General features: G+C 33.5%; 3 protein-coding genes across 7 annotated transcripts in view; all 3 read left to right on the top strand.

Moving 5' to 3' along the window:
* Positions 1–4,350: 4,350 nt before the first annotated feature.
* Positions 4,351–9,805, top strand: LOC135847622 (uncharacterized). Its single transcript, XM_065367253.1, has 2 exons — positions 4,351–4,602; positions 7,688–9,805. The coding sequence occupies exon 2, from the start codon at positions 7,724–7,726 to the stop codon at positions 9,503–9,505; it is 1,782 nt and encodes a 593-aa protein (XP_065223325.1). The 5' UTR covers positions 4,351–4,602; positions 7,688–7,723; the 3' UTR covers positions 9,506–9,805.
* A 2,747-nt stretch (positions 9,806–12,552) lies between these two features.
* LOC135848288 (uncharacterized) lies at positions 12,553–17,865 on the top strand. Of its 3 annotated transcripts, none has more exons than XM_065368170.1 (2): positions 12,553–12,734; positions 15,576–17,865. In XM_065368170.1, the coding sequence occupies exon 2, from the start codon at positions 15,614–15,616 to the stop codon at positions 17,462–17,464; it is 1,851 nt and encodes a 616-aa protein (XP_065224242.1). In that variant the 5' UTR covers positions 12,553–12,734; positions 15,576–15,613; the 3' UTR covers positions 17,465–17,865. The 3 variants fall into 3 exon arrangements, with proteins under 3 accessions (XP_065224242.1, XP_065224241.1, XP_065224243.1); XM_065368169.1 differs by having other exon boundaries at positions 12,553–12,779; XM_065368171.1 differs by having other exon boundaries at positions 12,553–15,505.
* A 3,228-nt stretch (positions 17,866–21,093) lies between these two features.
* The window catches only part of LOC135846369 (uncharacterized), a 63,781-nt gene continuing 58,603 nt past the window's right edge, over positions 21,094–26,271 (top strand). For 2 of the 3 annotated variants that reach the window (XM_065365424.1, XM_065365425.1), the window contains exon 1: positions 21,094–21,537. Coding sequence is in view for 1 of the 3 variants with exons in the window: in XM_065365423.1 (XP_065221495.1) it covers positions 22,007–23,845 (1,839 nt within the window). In the remaining 2 variants the exon portion in view is untranslated. Of the gene's footprint in view, positions 21,538–21,963; positions 24,101–26,271 lie in introns of those variants that run through there. The other variant, XM_065365423.1, reaches the window with a different exon arrangement.

The raw sequence follows: 26,271 nt of genomic DNA, 5'->3' as shown, positions 1-26,271 counted from the left end.
GTGGATTTTAGCCCCCCATGAGGTTTTCCCCTTACCCCCTCAAATTGCAGTCCTACCCCAAAAATGGGGTCTATGAAAGTTGTTGTACATCAAATTTCCTATCAGATGATCTATAACACAACTTCGTCCCCCTGAGGGAGGTGAACCTGCAGTCAATCTAATATAAGGGGTTTTTGAATACAAGTCCATGATAAATTGATATGTATGAAATATGTTTTTTACAACAATTTTGACCTGACACAATTTTAGGAAAATGGATTATGACCTCAAATTATTCCAGTGGGGAGTACCTCTTTCCTCCCTTCATACCTATTGTGGCTCATATTCAAAAACCACATAAACCTATTCAATTGACTGCAGGTCTAGCCCCCTCAGGGGGACGAAGTTGGTTCATAGGTCATCCGATGGGAAATTTGACGTTGAACAATTTTTATACACTCCATTTTTGGGATAGCACCGCAATTTGAGGAGATATGAGAGAAAAACCTCATTCGGGGGTTAAAATCCACAATGGGGGCAGCAAGCTAGGGACAAGTGGGGTAACCAAGGATTCGTGTTCAAGGTATAAAAATAAGCCAGTATATCAAAATTCAGCTTGTGGTACAATGTTCGTACATAAAAAAAAAAAAAGTTAAAATCATTCACTTGAAAATTTACAAAGTCCAGAGTGTTGAGAGGTGCATATAAAAGCATTCAACACCAATCCTTCCATCAGCTCCAGTGGTCTAGTAGGTAAGTCAGGTAGATAATCCAGCGGCGTCAGTGTTCAGAAGGTCACGGGTTCGAACCCCACCCCAGGAGGGAAATTTTTTTAGGTTTTTTAAAATTTTTTTGGAAAGAATTCTTCAATTCTAGCACTGCAGCTTACAGGGAAGCACTTAATTCACATATTTCCATTTTTTTACATTCACAATGTAAATATGAGTAATTTTCAGTCAAATCACTAACAATTATTGTTAGTGATTTGACTAACAGTTACTTACATCCTTAGATGGTGACGAAAAAACTGTCAGTTTTTTTACTAACAATAACTGACAAGGAATTTCTGCAAGGGTATTAGTCCGGCATATGACAATAGGAGTAATTGCCCCCCCCTGCCGATCCTCCGGGACAACTTTTTTCTTAAAGGGGACATTCTAAGGAACATTTTTAAGCAAAGTTGCCAAAAAAAAAGTTGGCCTTACTTACAAAATGGCGGCCATTTTGATTGACAGGTCAGCCAAAATCGCAGATTTTGCGTTTTAACATAGGACTTGCACGAATTTTACAAAGGTAGATCGAAAGATTATGCAAAAATTTCGATTTTTGGTGAATTTTTGAAAATCGAATTTAGGACAAAAATGAGGGAAAAAATCAAAATTTTACCAAATTGACCAAAAAAGCTGAAATTTGGGATATACCCTATTATCGACATGCCAAATCGATTGGAAACGGTTGCAACCCTTTTGAGCAGTTCTGGAGCCTCCAGCAGATTTTTGAATCTCGAAATTCCCACAAAATTCCATCAAATTTTGGAGTTTTAAAGCTAAAATTTATTCCATAAATCAATTTCAATACGCTACGAAGTACTGCAGGTGAATTTCAAGTCGTTTTGGATCCTCCAGCGACTTTTTTAAAATTCCTGAAGCCTCCAGCAGATTTTTGAAACTTCAAATTATCACAAAATTTCATCAAATGGAGATGGAAAGCTGAAATTTACTCTACACTCCAATTTTAACACCCTCTGAAAACGACTTCTGGTAAATTTCAAGTCATTTTAGAGCCTCTAATGATTTTTTGAAAATTACTGGAGCCTCCAGTAGATTTTTAAAACTTGAAATTTCCCCAAAATTTCATCAAACTAAGATGGAGAGTCAAAATTCATTCTGCAAACTAATTTCAATACGCTACGAAGTTGAGTGCTGGTGAATTTCAAGTCGTTTTGGAGCCTCCAGCAACTTTTTGAAATGTTGTATGACGTTTTTTTGGAAAATTAAAATTTCCTATAGAAGTAGCCGGAAGCTTCAAAACCATATTTTGAAACCACCATGTAGTCTGCGAAGTAAATTTCAGCTTGCCAACTCCATTTAATAAATTAATGTTGGGAAAATTTCAAGTTTCAGAAATCTACTGGAGGCTCCAGTAATTTTCAAAAAAGTCTCTGGAGGCCCTAAATGACTTGAACCCACCTAAAGTCGTCTTCAGAGGGTGTTAAAATTGGAGTGTAGAGTAAATTTCAGCTTTCCATCTCCATTTGATGAAATTTTGTGAAAATTTAAAGATTCAAAAATCTGCTGGAGCCTCCAGTAATTTTCAAAGAAAGTCACTGAAGGCCCTAAAATTACTTGAACCCACCTGAAGTCGTCTTCAGAGGGTGTTAAAATTGTAGTGTAGAGTATATTCCAGATTTCCATCTCCATTTGATGAAATTTTGTGAAAATTTAAAGTTTCAAAAATCTGCTGGAGGCTTCAGGAATTTTAAGAAAGTCGCTGGAGGATCCAAAACGACTTGAAATTCACCTGCAGTACTTCGTAGTGTATTGAAATTAGTTTTTAGAATAAATTTTAGCTTTACAACTCCAATTTGATGGAATTTTGTGGTAATTTCGAGATTCAAAAATCTGCTGGAGGCTCCAGAACTGCTCAAAACGGGTTGAAACCGTTTCCAATCGATTTGGCGTGTCGAAAATAGGGTATATCCCAAATTTCAGCTTTCTTGGTCAATTTGGTAAAATTTTGATTTTTTCCCTCATTTTTGTCCTAAATTCGATTTTCAAAAATTCACCAAAAATCGAAAAACCCACTTTAGCACTTGAAATTTTGACAGGTGATAAATTTTTGCATGATCTTTCGATCTACCTTTGTAAAATTTGAAAAAGTTCGTGCAAGTCCTATGTTAAAACGCAAAATCTGCGATTTTGGCTGACCTGTCAATCAAAATGGCCACCATTTTGTAAGTAAGGCCAACTTTTTTTTTTTTGGCAACTTTGCTTAAAAATGTTCCTTAGGATGTCCCCTTTAAGAAAAAAGTTGTCCCGGAGGATCGGCGGGGGGGGGGGTGCAATTACTCCTATTGTCATATGCCGGACTATAATTATATAGTGTCCGAATGTGGCCTCCTTGGTGTTTTTTTTCTGGTTAAATGCAAGCTGCAAGCCGTATATCACACTTATATCTATATCTACTGGCTTCAAAATTATATTAGTTGAAAATGGGGAGAATTTTCAATCTTTTGAACATCTCATTTTCAAAAAATAAATTAGGTACCTACCTATTAATATTCGCGTGAAAATTTTTTTTTGAAAATTGCAAGTTTTTGCTCAAAGTGGCTATTTTAAAATAACGAAAAATGCGATGTTGTGGATCGAAAAATACCGCTCCGCTACGTGGCAAAAATTCAAAAGTGGTCACTTGAATAATAAAGGACATAATTTCACCAAATCAGTCGAGAGAGCTGAAAGTTGACGTAATATATGCCCTACTTTTGACCCGCCAAATGGATTAAAATCGGTCGGTTTTGAGCCGTTCTGGAACCTCCAACAGACTTTTCAAAGTTGAAATTTCTTCCAAATTTTTTCCTAATGAAGCTGGAAAGCTTGAATTTACATTTTATAAATTCCGTATTTTCATAATAATAAAATTATCAAATTTACAAAATATTCCTGTTTGGCTTTTAATTTTTTCAGTTGAATACCAAGGGGCCACTTTAGGGTAGCTGGCCTCATTTCTTGAGCACCAAGTATTTGAATACTTTTTCAAAAATTATACTTATAATTACGTACCTACCTATTTGAATTACCTATAGGTACATTTCACAACGATTATCTATCGATGTTTTGGATTTTAGACATAGTTCTTTTTTCATTTATTGTTCCACAACATTATTCTACTGTTCTATTGTAAAGAATGTTTAATGCTTCGAGTTGGACTGTAATGAGTTATAATGTATAGTGCTATAATTTCTAATGTATTGTTTCTTGAAAAATAAATATTATTGAATATCCTCCTGCAAGACTGAATGTCTCTTGTATGTATTGTAATTTAATTGTGTTGTAAAAATGCTTCCTAGCCTAGCGATCTTTTGCAGTTGTGTTATTAAGAAGATAATAAAACACTCGTTGAAAAAAAAATGAAAGAAAAGAAATTGAAAAGTTTTCTAGGTGCAAAGTAATGTTGAATGAGAGTTCATCCTACAGCATTCCATTTCTTTGTGCTATTCCTGGAACCGCGAGATTGTTTCACAGTTTACACGTCTCCTTTTATTTATTTACTAGCCTGCTGCAACACCCCGCATCCTCTTTTCATCATCTTTGGTCTACAGTGAGCCGGTTTATCTTCTATTGTCCTTTTCCCTGGCAGGCTGGCAAGATACCTTTCTGTACCAGTTCACGTGTATTTCATCTTACATAGTACATACGATACATATCATAATCTCGTAGTCAAGGCATGGCCGATGGTTTTTTAGCAGTTTCGTTTCATGTGTAATTTTAGTTGAATTTTGTACATGTGAGTGGTATCATGTTTATCAATTCGTGAATTTTGAAGTTTGGTCTGGATCTTGTGATTTAGCACCCATATGAGATCTACAACGAGATCGTTTCGAGAAAATTATAAATTACTAAAGTGAGTTATTACTAAAATTTTAAGTGAAACTTTTTAATTTATAATTTCATTATTGAATAGTTTTCTGAAAGAGAACTTCGTCAGTGCAGTTCTGAGCTAGGTACTTTCATTTTTTGATTCAGTTGTGAAGAATTTATTTTGATTTGGATTGTAGGTACCTTCTTCGAAAAAATTATATGATTTAAAAATCCTTGGACCAGAAAAAATATAAAAATATAAATTTTTAAAAACTGCTTATATAGCTACCACGAGTAATTTTTTTGTTGAGATATTGTCTGATATGTGTCAAGATAATCGCTCAATAGGAAAACAATAGTTTTTACTTTTTAATACCTTTTGTGTAGGTACATATTCAAAAATCACGTTTCCGGTTATAAAATGACCTAAAACTGCTTGTCTAGTGCAGTTCACTGAGTTGAATTGAAATAAATTCACACTGGCTCTTGTAGTTCATTTCGTGTGGAAAAAAAACGTGAAATGCAAAAGTTGATTCGTAAGGAACCCAAGAATAAACTTGACCACTTTTAAGAGTGTAAAATACTTGAATGAAAGAAAAATACATCTTTCAGCCGTCGAACAATATATTACTCGGTTACTCCCCTAGCACTGAGCTCCCCCCTCCGCCACGAAAAATTAAGACAAATGAGATTTTAAATGTAAGTTAATTACTTAGGTATGATACGTAAAAATTATTTGACAATTTTTCATTTCTAATCAAAATCCTTCAAAATACATACATACATACATTCCTTTTTATGAAGAAAACCCCACTTCACTTCTCGCAATATTGCTTCCCTTACATAGAGCAACCCCCCCCCTCCCGAAACGAAAAATTGAGGAAAATTAAAGTTCGGATTTGAACATTTTTTGAAAAAAAATTTTGGTCAAAATTTCGCGTTGACAGCGAAAATGCTTGTCAGATTGTGATTCATGCGTTGTGCTTATTAGTTTTGAAATAAATGCATATTTACGCATGAGCTTTCTAGTCGGGGAGCCCGCTTAAGGATCTATTGCACCCTCCCCCCTTGATGCTCCGGGACAACTTCTTTCTCAAAGGGAGAGTCCTAAGGAACATTTCTAGCCCTTGTACTCAAAAAAAGTGGCCCTACGCAACATGGTGGCCATTTTGATTGGCAGGTCAGCTGAAATCGCAGATTTTGCGTTCCAACATTTATGACTTGCATAAACTTTTTCAAACCGTACACAGGTAGATCGAAAGAACAGGCAAAAATTTATCACCTGTCAAAATTTCAAGCGCCAAAGTGTGTTTTTCGATTTTTGGTGAATTTTTGAAAATCAAATTCAGGCCAAAAATGAGGGAAAAAATCAAAATTTTACCAAATTGACCAAGAAAGCTGAAATTTGGGATATGCCCTATTTTCATCATGTCAAATCGATTGGAAACTGTTTCAAACCGTTTTGAGCAGTTCTGGAGCCTCCAGCGAATTTTTGAAAGGTCGTATGGCGTTTTTTGGAAAATTGAAATTTCCAAAAAGTACTTAGCTGGAAGCTTCAAAACCATTTGAAACCACCATGTAGTCGACTTCATATCGCATTGGATTTAGTTTGCGAAGTAAATTTCAGCTTGCCAACTCCATTTGGTAAAATGTTGCGGGAATTTCAAGTTTCAAAAATCTACTGGAGGCTCCAAAATGACTTGAACCCACCTGAAGTCGTCTTCAGAGGGTGTTAAAATTGGAAAGTAGAGTAAATTTCAGCTTTCCATCTCCATTTGATGAAATTTTGTAAAAATTTAAAGTTTAATAAATCTGCTGGAGGCTCCAGAATTTTCAGAAAATCGCTGGAGGCTCCAAAACGACTTGAAATTTACCTGCAGTACTTCATAGCGCATTGAAATTAGTTTGCAGAATAAATTTCAGCTTTCCAACTCCATTTTGACGAAATTTTGTGGAAATTTCGAGTTTCAAAAATCCGCTGGAGGATCCAGAACTGCTCAAAACGGTTTGAAACAGTTTCCAATCAATTTGGCATGTCGAAAATAGGGTATATCCCAAATTTCAGCTTTCTTGGTCAATTTGGTAAAACTTTTTTATGTTTTTCCTCATTTTTGGCCTAAATTTGATTTTTAAAAATTCACCAAAAATCGAAAAACGCACTTTGGCTTTTGAAATTTTGATAGGTGATAAATTTTTTCCTGATCTTTCGATCTACCTTTGTACGGTTTGAAAAATTTCGTGCAAGTCCTATGTTGGAACGCAAAATCTGCGATTTCGGCTGACCTGCCAATCAAAATAACCGACATTTTGTAAGTAGGGCCACTTTTTTTTTGAGTCCAAAGGCTAGAAAAGTTCCTTAGACTCTCCCTTTAAGAAAAAAGTTGTCCTGGAGGATCGAAGGGGGGTGCAACAGATCCTTAAGCGGGCTCTCCGACTATTCATAATGAGCTGAACTACGTAATCAGTCTTTACGATTGCGCAACAAAAAAATTATTACATAGAATTTTAATTTTCGTTGTCCGAGAGGAATTTTAATATAGGTCCCACGTCAATTTACCAATATTCTTTTTTCAAAATTTATAGGTAAATTTTTGGGACCAAAACTTTTTTTTTGTAACTGGCGAAAGAAAGAAAATCACTGGCATTTTCGTTTTTCTGGCAAAATTTCAACTTATATAAGACCACATGTTGGTTTTTAAATTTTTTCAAATTCGATGAAATTTTGGGCCTAAAATCTCAAAATTCCTACTCCCACCCACAGTTTGTTTCATAATAGGTAATTACCCAGATCACCAAATGTGGTTCAAACAATGTTCGAAAACAATCTTGACAAAAAATTTGAATTGTTCTTTTGCAAGGTTAGTACTGAAATCCAAAACCCCAAACTCGAAATATTCTTTGTGTGTGTGTGTTTTTTTTTACCTGCTTTGGCTTTTGAAAATCAAAGTCATAGAGAAAACAAAACAATTTCAACGTCGGAGCGAAGCGAAGGTGGAAGGTTCAGAAAATATTCATTTTTTTGTGTTCTTGTGCATGCCATGTCATCGTCACTTTATTGTATTTGTATTTGTACATGCATCGCATCGTCTGCTCACTTCTCAGCAATAATTCGATTATTTCTATTTCAGGATTGGATTGAAATAAAGTCGTGTCGAGAACAAGGAATGGCTATTAAAATCACTTCCGACGTGTATGATATTTTGACTCCAGTACCCCTTGAAGAACTATCGGCAATCGTCATCAGCCGGGAAATATGGCGCTGTGAAGTGATGAAATATCGTTCGAGTGATGAACCATTTTACAAATGGGATCCAATTCGACAGCGTATTAAAGAAATCTCATTAGAAACCGTGCTCCCTGATTTACGATCCGTAATTTACGATGTGATTCGTAAATATGTCAAAGAATTTGGCTATTCATTGAGTCATTGGCTGCAAAGTCATCACGAAAGAGTATTTCATTTTCATTACAACCATGAGAACCACGTTTTGAAACACTTCCTAGATTTTATTTGCAATTACCGTGGAAGTATTCATTACGCGAGGACAGCCGAACGTATGATGCATTGTGATCAATTTAATGTGCAGCAAAAGTTCATGATTGCTTGTACGTATTTTTTTGAAGACGATATCAGACGACTTTGGCCATTAGTATCAGGAGACATGGACTTGAATGGTATTAGTTTTTCTAAACACCCGCAACTGTATTATTGGATTTGCTGTCTCAGAAATGAATTAGATAAAATACCAATTTTTAGAATGAACGATACTGTCGACGAAGTGATGTTAAATAAATTCATGGCTCACAACAGACCATCTATAGAGTATTTTTGGAATCGTATATCATCAGAAAATCGAAAGCGAAATGCCGTTAAGCTTTTAGAACGAGGAGATGATATGCATTCCTTTATTCGGGTCATTTTACCAAAATTGGACGAACAAGAGCTCGATGAATTTATCAATGAAAGAAGTTACGATCTGATGCGTGCTTTATGCAGAGATCTTTGGTGCGATGAAGAATCCATCCTTGAAATTTGGATGCAAATTTGCCACACAGTGAACGAACGTGCTTTTACGAAGCTGGTCAGAAAAATATTACGTGCAGAGGTAGGGACTGATCCGATAGTTTGTGAAGAAGATCGTCTTCGGGACTGGAGCTATTTAGGCTGTGAAATGTGGAATAACGCTCCAGACAAGTTTAAAAGGGCAGCAGTCAGAGAAATCATATCCAATGACACATTGTTTAATATTAGCTTTTTTGTAGGAAGAAGACGACTTCGATTTAAGCGAAAAGAATTCAGATTCTTAAGGACTGTTCTGTCCCGCGCCTCTTCTCAGGATAAAAGAACATTCTGGTATGATTACTGGCGTAATTTGATTTACAAGGCATATGCTAAAGATTTCAGAAAAATAATGAACCTATGTCTTGAAAACGAAGATGAGATAATTGAATTTGCAAAAAACGTATTGGTCAAAAATAAACATTTTCGGAAAGTGTGCATCTATCACATGGAAGACGAAAAGTTTGCCGAGCTGGATGATTTTCTGAGCATCGCATGGCCAGAGAATTTTAAAAAAACATTAGCTGTTTTCTTTTATCGTGCTCGGACTGCTCGGAAGAAAAAAAATCCTGTTTTGAGTAAAATAAAGCGATTTGTTCGTAACATGTGGATCACGATCATGCCGCAATTGCCGGAGCTATCTCGTTTCTCCGTCTTCATGATAATCATGTTGTCATTCCTGTTTCAGATTTTTGTTCACGTTTTTATAGTTTATTTTGCGCAACCGAAAAAACTATATTATTGTTCTCACTTTTTCTTCCGAGTTTTAACTTTTTTGGATTTTTTAGTCTTCCAACTTTTATGGCTTACTCGAGAACGAGAAAACACAGTAAGGCAAGAACTATCTTGGATCAGCGGACCCGCTGACCACTTGTTACTGGAATAATTCCTTACAATTTTGTATGGTTTCCGCCGAAATGCGATGAAGATGATGTTCTATAAAATTGAAATCAAATGTTTGTTATTTTACTCAATTAGGTACCTACATAAATAAGTATACGTTTCACAGTGATTATCTATCTGTTTAGGATTGCATACTTAGGTAGGTACCTATATAATCTGTCTACTCTTCTCTGGTAAAGAATGCTTAATGTTTCGTGTTATAGACAGTAATAAGTTATATGTAATTTATTGTATTATAATTTCTATTGTTTCTTGAAAAATAAATCTCGAATATCTTTCTGTAGGAATAACCTACTTTTTTTCTATTTTAATTCCTTCATGCAGTAAAAATATTCTTCCTAGCGATGTCTTAGAGTGTCATTAAGAAGATAATGAAACGCCGGTTGAAAAAAAAAAGGAAAGAATGAAATTGAAAAGCTTCTGGGTGAAGGGGAATGCTGATGAAGTTCTTATAGGGTCATTCCACGTCAATTGGACCAAGAAGTGGTGGAGGGGTTCGGCGCAAATCGCAGCCCTCTAGCTCATTTTTAAAGGCAGCCAGGGGGTGTCAAAGTTTTCAGTGATCCTAAAATATCATCCATTTCAGCAGTGGATTACTCGATATCCGCGATACCTTCCAAAATGGAACTTTTTATCATAGTTAGGGGGTTTGAAAGGATTTTTGGTGATATCATAAAAATCAGTGTTGCCACTTTTTTTCGTACAAAGAATTAGCTGAAAAAGTTTCGAAACGTAGTTTTTATATCGTTCCGACTCTCAAAAATTCTGAAAAAAATATATTACGCTCAACATTTAATTGGGATGGTATCATGTTGCAAAGTCGATTTAAAAAAATTCAAAGTTTGCGAAAAAATGCGAATTTTTGATTTAAAACATGAAAAAAAGTTTCTATAGGTGAAGTTGACCCATTTTACCCCTATTTTAACGTATCTGTCGAAAAAGTTCAAAACCCTCTTTCACTCGATGAAATGAATTCCTCACAAAAGAATCAAAATTCTAAAAGATTCAAAAAATGAACAAATTTTTATTTTTTTGTTGTGAGTTTAATTTTTATCAACTTTTTCATGAAATACGTCAGAGGTCAAAATAAGACAACTTGATAAATTTAAACTTTTTTTGATGATTGAAATTGAAAATTGATTTTTTTTTTGAATTTTACATGTTACCATCCCAATTTTTTAATACGTTGTTCAGCATGAAATGTTGAGCATAATATATTTTTTTCAGAATTATTGAGAGTCGGAACGATATAAAAACTATACGTTTTGAAACTTTTTGAGCAAATTTTTTGTACGAAAAAAAGTTGCAACACTGATTTTTATGATATCACCAAGAAGCCTTTCAAAACCCCTAACTATAAGAAAAAGTCCCATTTTGGTAGGTATCGCGGTTATTGAGTAATCCACTGCTGAAATGGATGATATTTTAGGATCACTGAAAACTTTGACACCCCCTGGCTGCCTTTAAAAATGAGCCAGAGGGCTGCGATTTGCGCCATTGGTCATCCCTTCGGAAGGACTTTCCACAAGAAAAATGTCAAAATAATCGCCGAACTTCCATTACCACTTCTTGGTCCAATTGACGTGGAATGACCCTATGGTTCATTCCATGCCAAATCGGCGGATTTTTGCAACGGGGGTCTTCGATTTTTTTCAAAATCAGATCATTTGTAGAGGTCATCAAACGATGACGAATGACGCAAACCGGACATTTTTTCGATTTTTTTTGACGGAGCTGTGGCGCTTCAAAGTTCTCCAAAATGGCCGAAAATGGAAAATTTCAGTTGTAAATTGCTCCGGTTGTACGTGGTATAGAATTTTGAACTTTTTTTCAAATTGTAGTACTTTGAGAGGGTAATCGACGAGTGATGTCAAAATCAGTGTTGCCACTTTCAAAAACCTAAAAAACTCGATTTGAAAACTTATAATTTAAATATAACCACGATCTCGGCGAGTAAAAATTCTGAAAAAATTCTCAGTTTTAGTCCTTTTTATGTAGAATAACATATCAAAAAATTAGACTGGCATCTTTTTTCATTTTCGAGAAAAAAAAATTACAAGTTTTACAATCACTGCTAAAGTACCATCAGAAACCTAAAAAACGAAAATTTTTGCATTTTTGAAATATTTTACCAATTTGTAGACGATAATGTGAAAAAAATACCCCTCCCCCCCATTTGTCAACGAATTGACATTTTTTGCGCTATAAATTTTTATTTCATAGTGAAATATGTGCATTTTTCGTCAATTTGTCGACAAATTGGGGGGAGGGGTATTTTTTTCACATTATCGTCTACACATTGGTAAAATATTTCAAAAATGCAAAAATTTTCATTTTTTAGGTTTCGGATGGTACTTTTGCAGCAATTGTAAAACTTGTAATTTTTTTTTCTCGAAAATGAAAAAAGATGCCAGTCTAATTTTTTGATATGTTATTCTACATAAAAAGGACTAAAACTGAGAATTTTTTCAGAATTTTTACTCGCCGAGATCGTGGTTATATTTAAATTATAAGTTTTATAATCGATTTTTTTAGGTTTTTGAAAGTGGCAACACTGATTTTGACATCACTCGTCGATTACCCTCTCAAAGTACTACAATTTGAAAAAAAGTTCAAAATTCTATACCACGTACAACCGGAGCAATTTACAACTGAAATTTTCCATTTCCGGCCATTTTGGAGAACTTTGAAGCGCCACAGCTCCGTCAAAAAAAATCGAAAAAATGTCCGGTTTGCGTCATTCGTCATCGTTTGATGACCTCTACAAATGATCTGATTTTGAAAAAAATCGAAGACCCCTCGTGCAAAAATCCGCCGATTTGGCATGGAATGACCCAAATAGCATTCGATTTGGGGCCTGTGTGCTATTCCTGGAACTACGAGTATTGTTTCAAAGAATGCTCGTCTTCTTTTATTGCTACCATAGCCTGGAAATACATTATGCACCCTCTTTTACTGTCTTCAGTCTACGTTCTACGTCTACACGGAACCTGTTCATCTTCTTATTTTCCTCTTCCCTCATGAGACACACGTATCCGGTTTTTGTACCAGTTCACGTGTATTTCATCTTATCATAATATTCTTGTATTCACCTCATCACGTCGGATTTTCAGTTGAATTTTGTATGTGTGCGTGGAACTATGTCCATCAATTCGTGAACCTTGCAGTTTGGTGTGGATGTTGTGATTTAGTATCGTTTAATTATTACTAAAGTGAGTTCGCCTATTGCTGAAATTTTATGTGGAACTTTTAGCTAGGTATTTGATATTTCATTTAGTATTGAATAAGTGCGTTTCTGAAATGAAACTTTTGACAGTGTTGTTCTAAGCTCCCTCCATTTTTCGATTCAGTGGCGAAGAATTTATTTTGATTTTATACATAGTTAGATAATTGTGCTCTGAAAAAATTAAATCGAAGATTTCGTCGACGATTATGATGATTCGGTGAGAATTGTTTCGAAAATTTCCAATATCCAGTATCTTTTTGATGAAAACCGAAAACAAGAGGGAGTAGAAACAACAAGTAGTGAATAAAAATCTCACAGAGTTGCTTCGGTTTGCATTTTTATGTGTTTTTCCACTACCTACTTCAGCTTACGTGCTGATTTGGTTTCACCCGGCTAGGATGTAGGTAAGGCTTATTTACTCGTATAAATGGTGTTTTTTTCCTTATTTCTTGCCCCCTCCTCTGAATGTTGCCACCACGGCCGAAAAATGTTTAATAATTTTTTTAAAACTGCCTTGAGAATTATCAAAATGAGCTGAAATTTCGCGATAAAAACGAAAATGTCAGTGATTTTATTTTTTGAGGCCCTCCAAAAGAATAAGGCCTAGAATTTTACGTATCAAAAATTTCGCGAGAAAAACAAAAATGCCAACGATTTTACTTTTTTATGTAACTAGGCACAAAAAGTTTTGAGTTAAAATTCCACGCGGACAACTAAAATTTCAAAATTCCAATTTTTCATGTTGAGCAATCGTAAAGACTGATTATTTTAGCCAAATGTAAAACCATACGCATAAATATGTACCTACTCGTTTCAAAACTAGTAATGAGCAAAAAAAAATGAAAAAAATTGATAAAATTAGAAAAAAGCCTTTGTTTGGGGGGGGGGGGTTCCTGAAAAAACTTCTCTATAAATCCATTTATAGAGAAGCAAAATTTCTGCTCTTTTTTGTATTTTTTTTTTGTATTTTTTTGGAAAGAAAGAATGGTAAAATCTTTTTACTTTTTTTTCAAGGAAGAATAAATTGTTTTCCTTATTTTTTTAAGTAAAAAAAAAATAATAATAATAATAAAACGGAGAAAGTTTTTTCTTGAGAAGGGGATGAGAAAAAAGAAGAGCGAAAAAAAGAAAACCTTTTTCTCCCCCTCCACCCTAAAAAATTTTACTTTTCAATTCTTCACCTTTTTCTCTCTCTCAAAAAAAAAAAAAAAAATACCTAGAAGAAAAAAAGAACCCATCTCTTCTTTCCCAAAAAAGTACTCGAAAAAAATGATTTGCAAGAGAAAGTTCTTTCAAAAAATCTAAACAAAAATTTGAAAAAAAGAATGAGTTTCTGGAATGAAAGAATAATAAAAGAAGGGTTTCCTGTGCCTCAAACAAAAATTCAATATAGTTACCTAGAAAAAGACAGAAAAATCGAAAAATTGATTTTATTTATTTTAAAGAAAGATTTCGTTTCTTTTCCTTGTTTTTTTCTAAAAGTAGTGAAAGGCAGAACGCAGAGTAAAGAAAATTTTTAAAAAAGATAGGAGCAGAGATGGTGTTCCGAATACAATCCTGATCTCTGACCCTGAAAACGTAACCCGAAACAGAACCCGATCCCTTGAACCCTGAACCTGAACCTTAACCTTAACCTGAACCTGAACCTGAACCTGAACCCGATTCCATGAAGCTGAGCCTGGAAACTTTGATCCCGATCATTATTCGGCATATTTTGGGTTCAATGTCAGAACTGCTGGGAATAAAATTTGGATTGATAAAAATACACAAATTGGAAAAATTTTCAGTGAATTTTTTCAAACGAGAGGGGGCTCATTTTTTTACAAAATAGTTTTTTTTTTTTTTTTTAACAAAGAACAAGAAAACTGCGTTTTAAAATAATTTGAAATGAGGTGTTCCCAAACATTATTATCTAGGCATTATTGGAACCACTGAATACAATTTTTCGGATTTTGTTTCAACTCTAGAAGGTAGAAGGGTAGGTAGTTATGAATCCTGAATAAGATTTGAAAAATTTAAAGTACCGGGAGCTGTAGAGTGAATCTCAGATCAATAAAAATTGAAGATTTGAATTTGAAATTTTTGGCTTTTTTATTCGAGCCCATTTGGCCACATTGAAACTTGGATTTTTGTAATTTAAAAAAAAATGTAAGTACGATCTTTTTTTTATACAGCTCAAATTGAAATTTCAGTACATACTTTAAAGGTAAGATTTGCTATTCATTTTTTAGACCGATCAGTTCACAATTTCACGACGGTTAAAGGCAATAAAGAAACTTTTCATGAAAAATAATTGCCTGTATAATTCTGTATCTATTCTGTGTGTCTCGATTTTTATAGCCAGCAAAATTTATGCCAAAATCATCACAAAGAGGCAGAGAAAAAAACTGAACCTGAACCCGATCTGATCCTTAATGATCCCGATTGTTGTTAGGTCCTAAACTGAAATTGAACCTGAACCTTAACCTTTAAACCCTGAACTAGAACCCTGGCCATCGATCCTGATACTTCATATAGTGAACTCGGATACTTAGGTACCTGATCTGTGATCCCGAACCCATCCCTGGACAGGAGAGGAAAAGCTCCCTTCTCTGCAAAAAAAAAAAAAAAAGAACAGAACAGAAAGAAAAAAATGAGAGAAAAAAATAAACCCTTCTCTTTCTTTACCATCCACCCAAGCACAAGGCATGCATAAAAATCTAACAAGTATTTCACCGTCAACGTGAACTTTTATTTTTTTACTCGCAAAATTATTAGGTACCTACCTTTTATTTAAATCTCTGCTGATGTTGGTTTCTCAGAATTAATTCAGTCCTTACGATTCTAGGTTTGCATTGAAACAGAGTCGATTCCAGAACTATACAAATGGCTGAAATCAATTCCGGAGTGTATGATATTTTCCATCCGAGTCCAGTATCTCTAAAAGACCTATCAGCGATCGCCGTTAGCCAAGAAATATGGCGCTGTCAAGTGATAAAAATTTGTTCTTGTGACGATACATTGGAAGAATTTGATCCAGCCGTTGAAAATATCTCATTGGAAACTGTGCTGCCTGATTTACCATCCACCATACGCGATTTGATTGATAAATATGTGACGAAATTTGGATTTTCGTTGAGTTACTGGCTGCAAAGTCATCACGATAGGGTATTTTATTTCCATTACGGCCAACATAACCGTGTATTGAAACACTTCAAAGCTTTCGTTTGCGATTGCAGTGGACTTATTCATTATATAAGGACAGCCGAACGCATGATGCGTTGTAATCGATTTGACGCGCATCGAAAGTTCATAATTGCTTGTACGTATTTTTTCGAGGACGATATCAGACGACTTTGGCCATTAGTATTGAACGAGATGAACTTGAGTTTTTTTCATTTTTCCAAGAGCCCTCATCTGTATTATTGGATTTGTTGTCTGAAAAATGAATTAGATAAAATACCAACCTCACGCTGGGACAACTGTGTCGATGAAGTAATGTTGACTAAAACCATGACTCACAACAGACCATCTGTGGAGTATTTTTGGAATCGTATTCCAACGGAAAGCAGAATACGAAAGGCCTGTAGCATTTTCCAATCTGACGTACAATCTTTTGTTCGGTACATTTTACCAAAATTGAACGATCAACAGCTCGATAAATTCGTTAATGAAAGCAGTTTTGATTTAATGCGTTCTCTGTGCCAAAATGCTTGGTATGATAAAGACTTCATTCTTTCAACTTGGATGCAAATTCGGGACATAATAAAGGAAAGTACTTTTACGAATGAAGTCACGAACGTACTGCAATCTGAGAATAGGGATATAATGTTATTTAGATCAAATAACATCTTCATCAACTATAACGATCAAGATGATTGTTTTCGCAAGAATTGGTTCGATTTATGTTGTGAAATGTGGAACAGTGCTCCACAAATGTTGAAACGTTCAGCAATTGAAGAAATTACATCTAATAACAATTTGTTTGTAAGCTTACCAGAGTGGGATCTTGATTATAAACCTCCACCTCAGCCGAAAGATTTCAAATTTCTTTCGACTTTTCTATCCTCTGCCACTTACGAAAAAAGAAGAACGTTTTGGTCCGATTGCTGGAAACATTTAATTAAAGGCACACGATGCAGAGATTTCCAAAAAATAATGAACCTATGTTTCGAAAGCGAAGACGAGATAATCCAATTCAAGGAGAATGTCATGGCCAATAGCGAAGAGTTCCTTCAGATCTGTGACTCATTCCTAAGAGAATTGCATGTCGACGAATTGAATGAATTTGTGAGTCTTTCAAGGCCAGAAATACAAGCGGCGAGAATTTTCAAACAGAATTTACTGCAGTCTGTTTTTTTCGGCCAACGACCCGAATTTAGTCAAAAGATAATCGCGAGGTCGACAGAATTCAACGATTTCATCAACGAGGCTTATAACGATACCGATCTCTCGCTGCAGTTTAAAAATCAACTTATATCGTCCAGTTTGGTTCAAAAGATGTTAACCCAGACGGCTTTACTCGTTCCTATAGAAAAGTTTGCAGAATTTATGGATGCATTTGTTACCAATGAACAAAGTCTGCAGCAGATAAAAAAGCGAATTGTTAATGAACTGGGAGATGAGGTGGGCTGTGGAGTTGTGTTTCTATCTGCTGTCTCTTCACTTGCATCGTGGTGTTTGGAAGACGAAGAACAAGCTTCACAATTTATGATGAATTTAATGAACTATGAATGATGACAGTAATAATAATGAATGATGGAATTACTTAATGAAGATGACCTGTTAGCATATGAGAGTATAGTTATAGTCCATCTTTTAATGGTTTCAGGTGAATGGATTTTATTGTAATGTTTTTGTTTTGTGTAGCCAGATTTGTTTTTAGTACATTTTTCTCAGTTTATTCAAATTTTACTGTACGTTTTTTGTTTCCTGTTTCTATTTCTTAAGCAGATATAGGTTTAGGTACTATCTAATGTAAGAATGTGACAGGTACCTACTTGGAAAAAAAAACACGCGCGCACAATCGAATTATGAGTCATCAGTCACTCTGAAAATTGAGGCGATTCTTCAAAAATAGTCTACTAAAATATAATAATGTGGATTTTCATATCCAAATTCATACTCGTACATTCAGATGTGAACGAAAGATTGATAAGAATTTACTATAAAATTTCATTGTTTGAAAAATGTTCGATTCTTTTCTTCTTGATTTTTTTTCATAGGACCGCCAAAGGACAAATTTATTTTATTTATTTATTTAATGAGCCATATACAGCAACTTATTGGCTAGAGGCTCGTATTTACGAGTGAAAAGCTTAAAATTAGGTTATACAGGAAATAAAGTCAAGTATGTACATACAAATTCAAATTTTTCTATCTAATTTTGTTGAGATTAGAAATTTAATAACTTCGTCTGCGTGTGAAGGGTTGTCAGAAAGGAGGACCTGGAGTTGGTTAGAACTGAGGTATCTGGAGCGTTCATTCTGGTAGGAAGGGCAGTCTATTAGTAAATGAGCAATGTTTAGGGGGATGTTGCTGCATTCTGGGCATAATGGCGGAGGCTGTTTAAGGAATATGAATTGGTGAGTGAGAAGGGAGTGGCCATCAGTCCTGAGTCTGGTGAGAAGAACCTCAGATTTACGTTGAAGTTGCTCAGAAGTTTTCCATAAAGATGTGGTGTTTTTAATGCTTTTGAGTTTATTAGAACTTGGGACCTGAGACCATGAAGATTGAAACACTTCATGCATCAATGTTTTGGAATGGAGTTTCAAATCAGATAGAGGGATTGGTATATAATGCATCCAACTCTTCTTTTTGAAAACGTTTTATTTTAGATTTTTTCGAATTTTGGAGTTGAAGTATGAAAACTTGTAAGTACTATTTTTACATATTATGCAGCATCAAAATTTTGTAACGGAACATTTTGATTTTAAAATTCCACCAAAAATTGCAAAAATGACCTACTTTTTGCCAAAAATGCAAAAACGCACAATTTTTTATCTAAATTGCCAAAAATAAGAAGATGCTAATTCATTTTTATTTCAAATTATCAAATAGAATCTTTCAAAATTGTTGTATAAAAACTTTTTTTTCAATTGTAAAAAAGTTGTATTTTTTGTTAAAGTTAGCTCCAAATAAAAAAGTCTCAATAATTTAGAAAATTTTCCAAAAAAATCATGTTTTCTGTCAAAAGTTTTATAAATAAAAACCTCAAATGGCAAAGAAGCTTTTATTGTGCCAAAATTGCAAAAAAGTAGGTACAAAAAAATTATGATTTCTTCAAAATTTAATGAAAACTCTTTTTAAACTAGAAATTCGAAAAATGCTCTTTTTTCTATTTTTTGCCAAAATTGCCAAAATATCAATTTTTTTCAAAATCACAAAAGGTATTTTTTCCCCTAAAATTAATGCACAGTAAAAAGTTTTTTTTTCAAATTACAAAAAAATTGTATTTTTTGTCAAAGTCCTACTTACCTACTTTTTGCAAAAATGTGAAAAAAGTTCCTTTTTTTGCAAGGATTTTATTGAAAAGCCCTTTTTTGTCGAAACTGGTAAAGAAGCCTTTCTTATGAGCCAAAATTCCAAAAAACAAAAAAATGATGCTTTCTTGAGAATTTAATTTTTTTTTCTTTCAAAATTGAATGAAAACTATTTTTAAATGCGATTAGAAATTATTGTAAAAATGTTTTATTTTAATGTTTTGCCAAAACTGAAAAAAATACCTATTTTTTGCAATTTTGGCAAAAAATACCTATTTTTTGCGATGTTGGCAAAAAATTGAAAATAAGTAAATGCTTACAATTATTTCTATTTTTAAAAAAAAGTTTTCATTCAATTTTGAAAAAAAAATATAATTCTGAAGAGAGAGCATCATTTTTTTTACTTTTTTGCAATTTTGACACAAGACAAGCTTCTTTGCCAGTTTTCACAAAATCAAGTTTTTTTAAATAAAAATTTTGACAAATAACATGACTTTTTTGAAAATTTTTGCAAATTAGTAAGTTGTTATAATAAAATTCTACCTAAGTACCTACTTTTTGCAAAAATGTGAAAAAAATTCAGTTTTATGCCAGAATTTTCGAAAAAGTCACGTTTTTTCTCAAAGATGACAAGACTTTCTTCTGTCAAAATTGAAAAAAAAGCATTGTTTTCTTCAAAATTTCATTTTTTCCCCTTTCAAAATGATAAAAACTTGTTTTAGAGTAGAAATTGCAAAAATGTGCTATTTTTTTGTCAACGATGCAAAAAATGTCTTATTTCTTGCCAAAACTGCGTAAAAAGCCGTTTCAAGTTCAAAAATGGAGTCTAATTTTTTTTTCCAAAATTGTAAAAATGTCCGTTTTTTTGCAAAAATTTCAAAAATGTGTTCCATGTTATGTCAAAATTTTTTCAAAAATGCTTTTTTGTGCTCAAATTGCGTTCTTTAAAATCGTGAAAAATCATGCTTTTTTCAGATTTTTTTTCTAGTTTTTACTTTTTTGGCCTCAAAATTGATTAAAAGCTTGTTTTTTAGTAGAAATTGCTGAATTCCAAAAATTTGTTCTATTTTTTGTCAAATTTGTTTCAAAAAAGTCTTTTTAGTTTTTATGCAGAAATTTGTGTACTTTTCAAAATTGTAAAAAATCGTGTTTTATGCTAGTTTTTTCAGTTTTTCCTTTAAAGTTGATTACAAAAGCTTGTTTTTGTAGTGGAAATATTGCAGGAATGTTCTATTCTTCGTCAAAATGCAAAAAAAGTGTTCTACTTTTATATAGGTAGGTACCTACTTAATCATATTTTTCAAGCGTGTACATTAGTAGAGAAGAAACTACAAAGAGGCAGATGCTCAAATATTTTCCATTTTTGGACATGTTGTTTAAAATGGTTTTATATAATTCGTTATTAAGCCCGTATTTTGATTTTGAAATTTTCTTTCAATTAAATATCAATTATCTATATCAATCAATTCAAACTTATGCACTGCATTTTCATTTTCTCATCAAGACGTATTTTACTCCAGGATACGTTTTTTGATGAAAGATGAAATTTTAACACATTTTCTAAATTTTTGTGCTATTGGCATTGTTCTCTAATCTCTAGTCTCTAGTTTAGTCTAATTTGAACTTCACTTCAGTTATTTTTTTGTTTTCGACTTTTTGAATTAGGTGTATAAAAATTAAAAAACAATAGACTACTAAAATTTTGTTGATTTTCAAGGTGTTACAAACATTTTTCATTTTTCTTAGTTTGATTTGAAATTGAAATTGATAATTTTCAATATTTATTCATGAAAATTGAAAAAATTAAAAAAATGCTTCAAAATTTGAAATTTGAATTTGAATCAAAATAAATTAAGATTTATCAGATTAATGCTGAACGGTTAGGTTAAAGTTTACTGGAAACAAAGAGTGAATAAGAATAAAGAATAATTTAATTAATTAAAATTTAAAATAAAAAATAAAATAAAGAAACAAAGAAAGAAAAGAAATGATCAACGAGCGACACAAGCGATCCCTGCGGAATCTACCCGAACTATTAGTAACCAGTTGGTGAAGCACAACCTGGCTTTGTACGTTTCGTAATTCGTATCCTTGGGTTTCTAGCTGCGCAAATTATCAGTTTGTGTTTTCTACTTTCGCATTTATGGCCGTTCTCGTGTGAATTAATTATTTTATGAACGTTTTATGATTCTTGCGATGATTTATTATTCGATTCGTGTATAATTCGTCGTGCTAGTCAATAGTGGATTCGTTTCGAAGATCTTTAGACGGTTTGCTGATGCTGTGAAGACGTCCGAACAACCTGCTGAAAATTTATCCAGAACGTTGGTAAGTTTCATAAAAATCTGTTGAAATCTGTTTTTAAGAATTGTTTATGAAATGTGTAAGAGTTTACAACGTATAAAATGATACCTTAGGTATCAGAATCTGAAATCAGTTGAGCAGATGTTCGCATTCATCTTGTCTACTTTGGTTTCGCTTACGTGTTTCTATCACTTGGGTAACAACAAACTATGATGAAATAATGTACTGATTTTTTTTTCATGTTAGAAGAATATTTCTACGATGAAAAGCGTTGCATTTCTGTGTAAAAGTGATAACTCGAATTGAGAAACAGGTTGTAAGTAATGAACTAAACATTCAACTTGGTTAATTAGACTCCAGTATTCGTGCTCTCATCCCCTGTATTCGTTTGCATTCGATGATTCGGTTTTGTCTCATTTCTCAGGATTAATTCAATCACTTCGATTCTAGGTTTGGTTTTGGTTTGGGTTGAGTGTATAAACGAGAACTGCAAATGGCTGAAATCACTTTTGGTGTCTATGATCTTTTCAATCCTTCTCCGGTATCGTTAAAACAACTATCAGTGATCGTCGTCAGCCTCGAAGTATGGCGTCGTGAAATAAATAAATATCGTTCGAGCAGATCGTTGAAGAAGTTTTGTCCATCTGGTGCAAGTATCTCATCGAAAACCATTATACCCAATTTACCATCTGCGATTTATTCTACGATCGATTACTACGTCAAAAAACTTGGGCATTCGATGAGTCGTTGGCTGCAGAGTCATCATGATGAAATATTTTGCTATCATTATAACCGTGATACCCGTGTATTGGAATACTTCGAAGATTTCGTGTGCGATTACGATGGAACCATTCATTATGCGAGAACTGCCCAACGTACGATGAATTGTGATCGATTTAATGTCAATCAGAAGTTTCTAATCGCTTGTACGTATTGTTTCGAAGACGATATCAGGCGAATTTGGCCTGCACTTGGATTGAAAAAGACGGACTCGCTGTATGAAAGATATTCTAAAAATCTGCGATTCGCGTATTGGATTAATTTTCTCGAAAATTATATCAAGATAACCGAACCTCCTATCGAAGAACTGATGTTTGATGAATTCATGTCTCGCAATAGAACATCGTTGGAATATTTTTGGAATCTTATTCCATTGGAAAATCGTCTGCGGAAAGCTATCGATCTTTATATCGATGATTACTCATCGTTTGTTCGATTCATTTTACCCAAATTGGACGGTCAACAGCTCAATGAATTCCTTTATGAAAACGGTTGTGATTTTTTATACACCATGTTGAAAAATTCTTGTTTTAATGAAGATGTCGTGCTATCGACGTGGAGTTACGTTAAAAACTCGATGAACGAGATTGCTTTCACGAATCTGATCGTGAAAATGATTCAAAGTGAGGTTACAGGAGTCTATCTGAGTTCGGAATTGGATGACGAATACTATAATTGGATGATGGAGGAATATGTCATTGATAATCGCGTTCCTGATAATTTTCTTCAATTATGTTTTGAAATATGGGACACTGCTGCAGAAGATTTGAAACGTTGGGCTGTTGCAGACATTGCATCGAATAATACATTATTTGAAGTCATATTCAACGTTGATGTACCTCTACCAACCTCGAGAGAATTCAAGTTCTTATTAGCTGTTCTTTCTTACGCCACCTACGAGCAGAGGAACGCTTTCTGGCATAATTGCTGGCGATATCTGATTCATAAAACACGGGTCGAAGATTTAGATAAAATAATGCGGCTATGTTTACGAGACGAAGATGAGATAACTCAATTTAAGAAAAACATGGCCAATGACATAAATGTAATTGATGTTTGTAGTACTTTACTAACCGCAGCGTATTTCGACGAATTGAATAAATTCTTGAGATTTTTACTACCGGAAATGCAAGCAACGAGAAATTTCAAACAGAGATTACTACGGTGTACTTTTCTCAATGATGCATTTTGTAATCTTAACGCAGAGATTGTCAAGAAACCAAAAGAGTTCAATGAATTCATCAATGATGCTTATGACGATGTTGATCAGTCCGCAGACTTTAAGAATACGCTTATGTCGTCACCTTTAGTCCAAAAGTGTTTTGCAGTCTATGCTGTAGTTGTGCCTATAGAACATCTTACTGAGTTTATTGACACTTTTGTCTCGAATGAGCGGATTCTTCTCGAGGTAAAAACTCATGTAATTGATTTTTTAAAGAAAGATGCAGCTGATTTTAAAAATGATTTACCGAAATCTTCGTTCACTTCTCTTTTATCGTGGTGTTTGGAAGGTAATGAGGAATTTTCAAAGTTTGAGCTGAGCTATTTATGATAAATACGTATGAAGAAATAATCTAAAAATGATATCTATGTAGTTGAACGATTTTTTGTGAAATTCGTGTTCTGGGATGATCTTGTCGAGACAGATTTTTACATTGTGATTATCTCCTGACTGGTTTTTTTTTTTTTAATTTTTAATTTTAGAATTTCATTTCAGTTCTTTTGTGTGTAAAATCCATATTTTATATTGTGTTTCAATCATGTAAATCGGTGATTAATTACAATACAACCAACTATGCAAAATGTATTATTGAAAATTAATCTCGAATCAAGATTCTGAATGATAGTGCCGACGTTTCAGAATATTGATGGTTTATCCTCAGTATACTCACTACCTCGAGCATAAAATGAATAAATTCTTTTAATTTTCCATAGTTAATTTCCATCTCAACTCCAAGGGGAAGATGGTGAGGAAAATGAGTCATTTCGTTGCAATGGTAACTATCAGACGTTGATTTTTGAAAGCTCGTAGCCCAAGTTAATCGACATGCGAGAATTTAAACAGGTTGTTCGCTCTATGGGAAAACGGGGGAAAAAGATAATGTTTCTTCTCTGGAAAAGCCGAAGGATTTCAGAAAATTTTGCCATTTTTACTCACAAAATCAGCGAATTTTGTGAATAAAATCAATCGCATATTTTGATAATGGATGTGTCCATAAAGTCGGTTTGATGTCATTGATAGGTTTTCAAAAGTTACTGAACCGAACATTTTGAAAATTGTGAGGGCATTTAAACCACGTCTTCATATCATTTTGTCTCAAAATCGTGATACCTCCAGTAATAAAGCTTCCGATGCGATAAAGTTCGTACTTTCAAAACGAAAACTTCTGTAACGCTTTTTCGCCGATTACAGAGCCCTCGCTTTGCTGAAGTGATCAAGTCTCATTTTCTGTCGAAAATATCAAACAATTTTGTGCATTGTCGAAATTGCTCAAGTCTCGTTTCTTGCTGAACATTGTCGCTTATTAGACAAAAATTGCCAAAAAGTCTCGTCTTTTCATTGAAAATTCAGGAAAAAAATTCCGCTCACATTTTAGCAACATTGCAAAAAATAAATATTTACTTTTTATTCAATAATCATTCAAAGTTTTTTTCATCAAAACAAAAAGTTGCAAATAATCAGAACTTTTTTCCATTCCAAAAAATTGGCAAAAAAAAAGTCATTTTTTTGCCAATAATTTCCACACAGCTGTGACTTTTGCCGAATTTGTCAAAGTTTTACTTCTTACTAAAAGCCATTATTTCTTACCTAATAAAAAATTTCACTTTTTCAAAAATTTACAATAATTTTCGCTTTTTTGAAAAAATTTTGAAGATTCTCTTCGTTTTTTGCAGACAATTGACAAAAACTAAACTTTCAATTTTTTTTTTTTTTCAATTGTCAAAGTCTTGATTTTTGCCGAAAACTGTCAGTTCTAAAATTACGTTTTGATTTTGTAAAAAAAAGTTTCAAAAATAAGGCTCAAATTGTCTTAAATATTTTGTTTTTTTAACGAAAATTGAATTTTTTGACTGAAAATTGCAAGAGTTCTCATTAGTTGCCAAAAGTTTTCAAAAATCTCACTTCTTTTTTGCCAAAAAGTTGACAAATAGTTCAACTTTTTGAAAATGAAAACCACATTATATCAATTTCAAATTTTCTGTTTTTTTTCAGTCATTATGAAGTGTTTTATTCTTTTACTCAAGATTTTTCAAATTTTTGTTTACTCTTTAGTAACTTTTTCGAGCTGTTTTGGTTACATAAAGTGTCTAATTTTTTTTGTTTCTGTATTTTTTTTATTATTATTATTATTATTTTTTTTTGGAAAATCGGTTTTTGTCAGTTTGGAACTTGAAAAAAATTCTTTGTACTATGAATTTTTCGAAAATTTTGATCCAAAAAAATACCCTTTTGAATGCGCAGATTCAAAATCACGCCCAGACTTCAGGAAATCCATCTTGTGGCTAAAAAAGACGATGTCTAGAGTTGTAGCTGCCCTAACGTATTTTTTTAAACCATTCTTGTTTTTTGAAAATTTTGAGACCCACAAACTCCACTCAAACTCCTCTAAACATTATTTGTTATTGTAACGACGTTGCCCAAAGTTGTATGTATCTGCCCAGTTGCAGTTTGCGACCATTTTTTTTTTGGAAATTTTTCTAAATTTTTGAGGTCTAAAGAAGTGTATGGACCACATTAAAATCTGGTGAAAGGCTTTGAATTACGTACACAACTGGAAATGATGAAGTTTGAGAGATGAAAAACACTTTGAAATATTTTATGAGGAAGATCAAAGTCGGATGAAAAATTATTTCGAGATTCGGTATTAAGTACGTGAGATTATTAATAAAAATTGAAAATTGTATTTTTAAGAATTATGAGTATGTTGTCAACAATATGAGCGATCCTACAGAAATGTGGGTGCAACACTTGCAACC

The sequence above is a fragment of the Planococcus citri genome, chromosome 5 (genome assembly GCF_950023065.1).
Source record: "Planococcus citri chromosome 5, ihPlaCitr1.1, whole genome shotgun sequence".
NCBI lineage: Eukaryota > Metazoa > Arthropoda > Insecta > Hemiptera > Pseudococcidae > Planococcus > Planococcus citri.
This window is presented reverse-complemented; position numbering and strand designations above follow the sequence as displayed.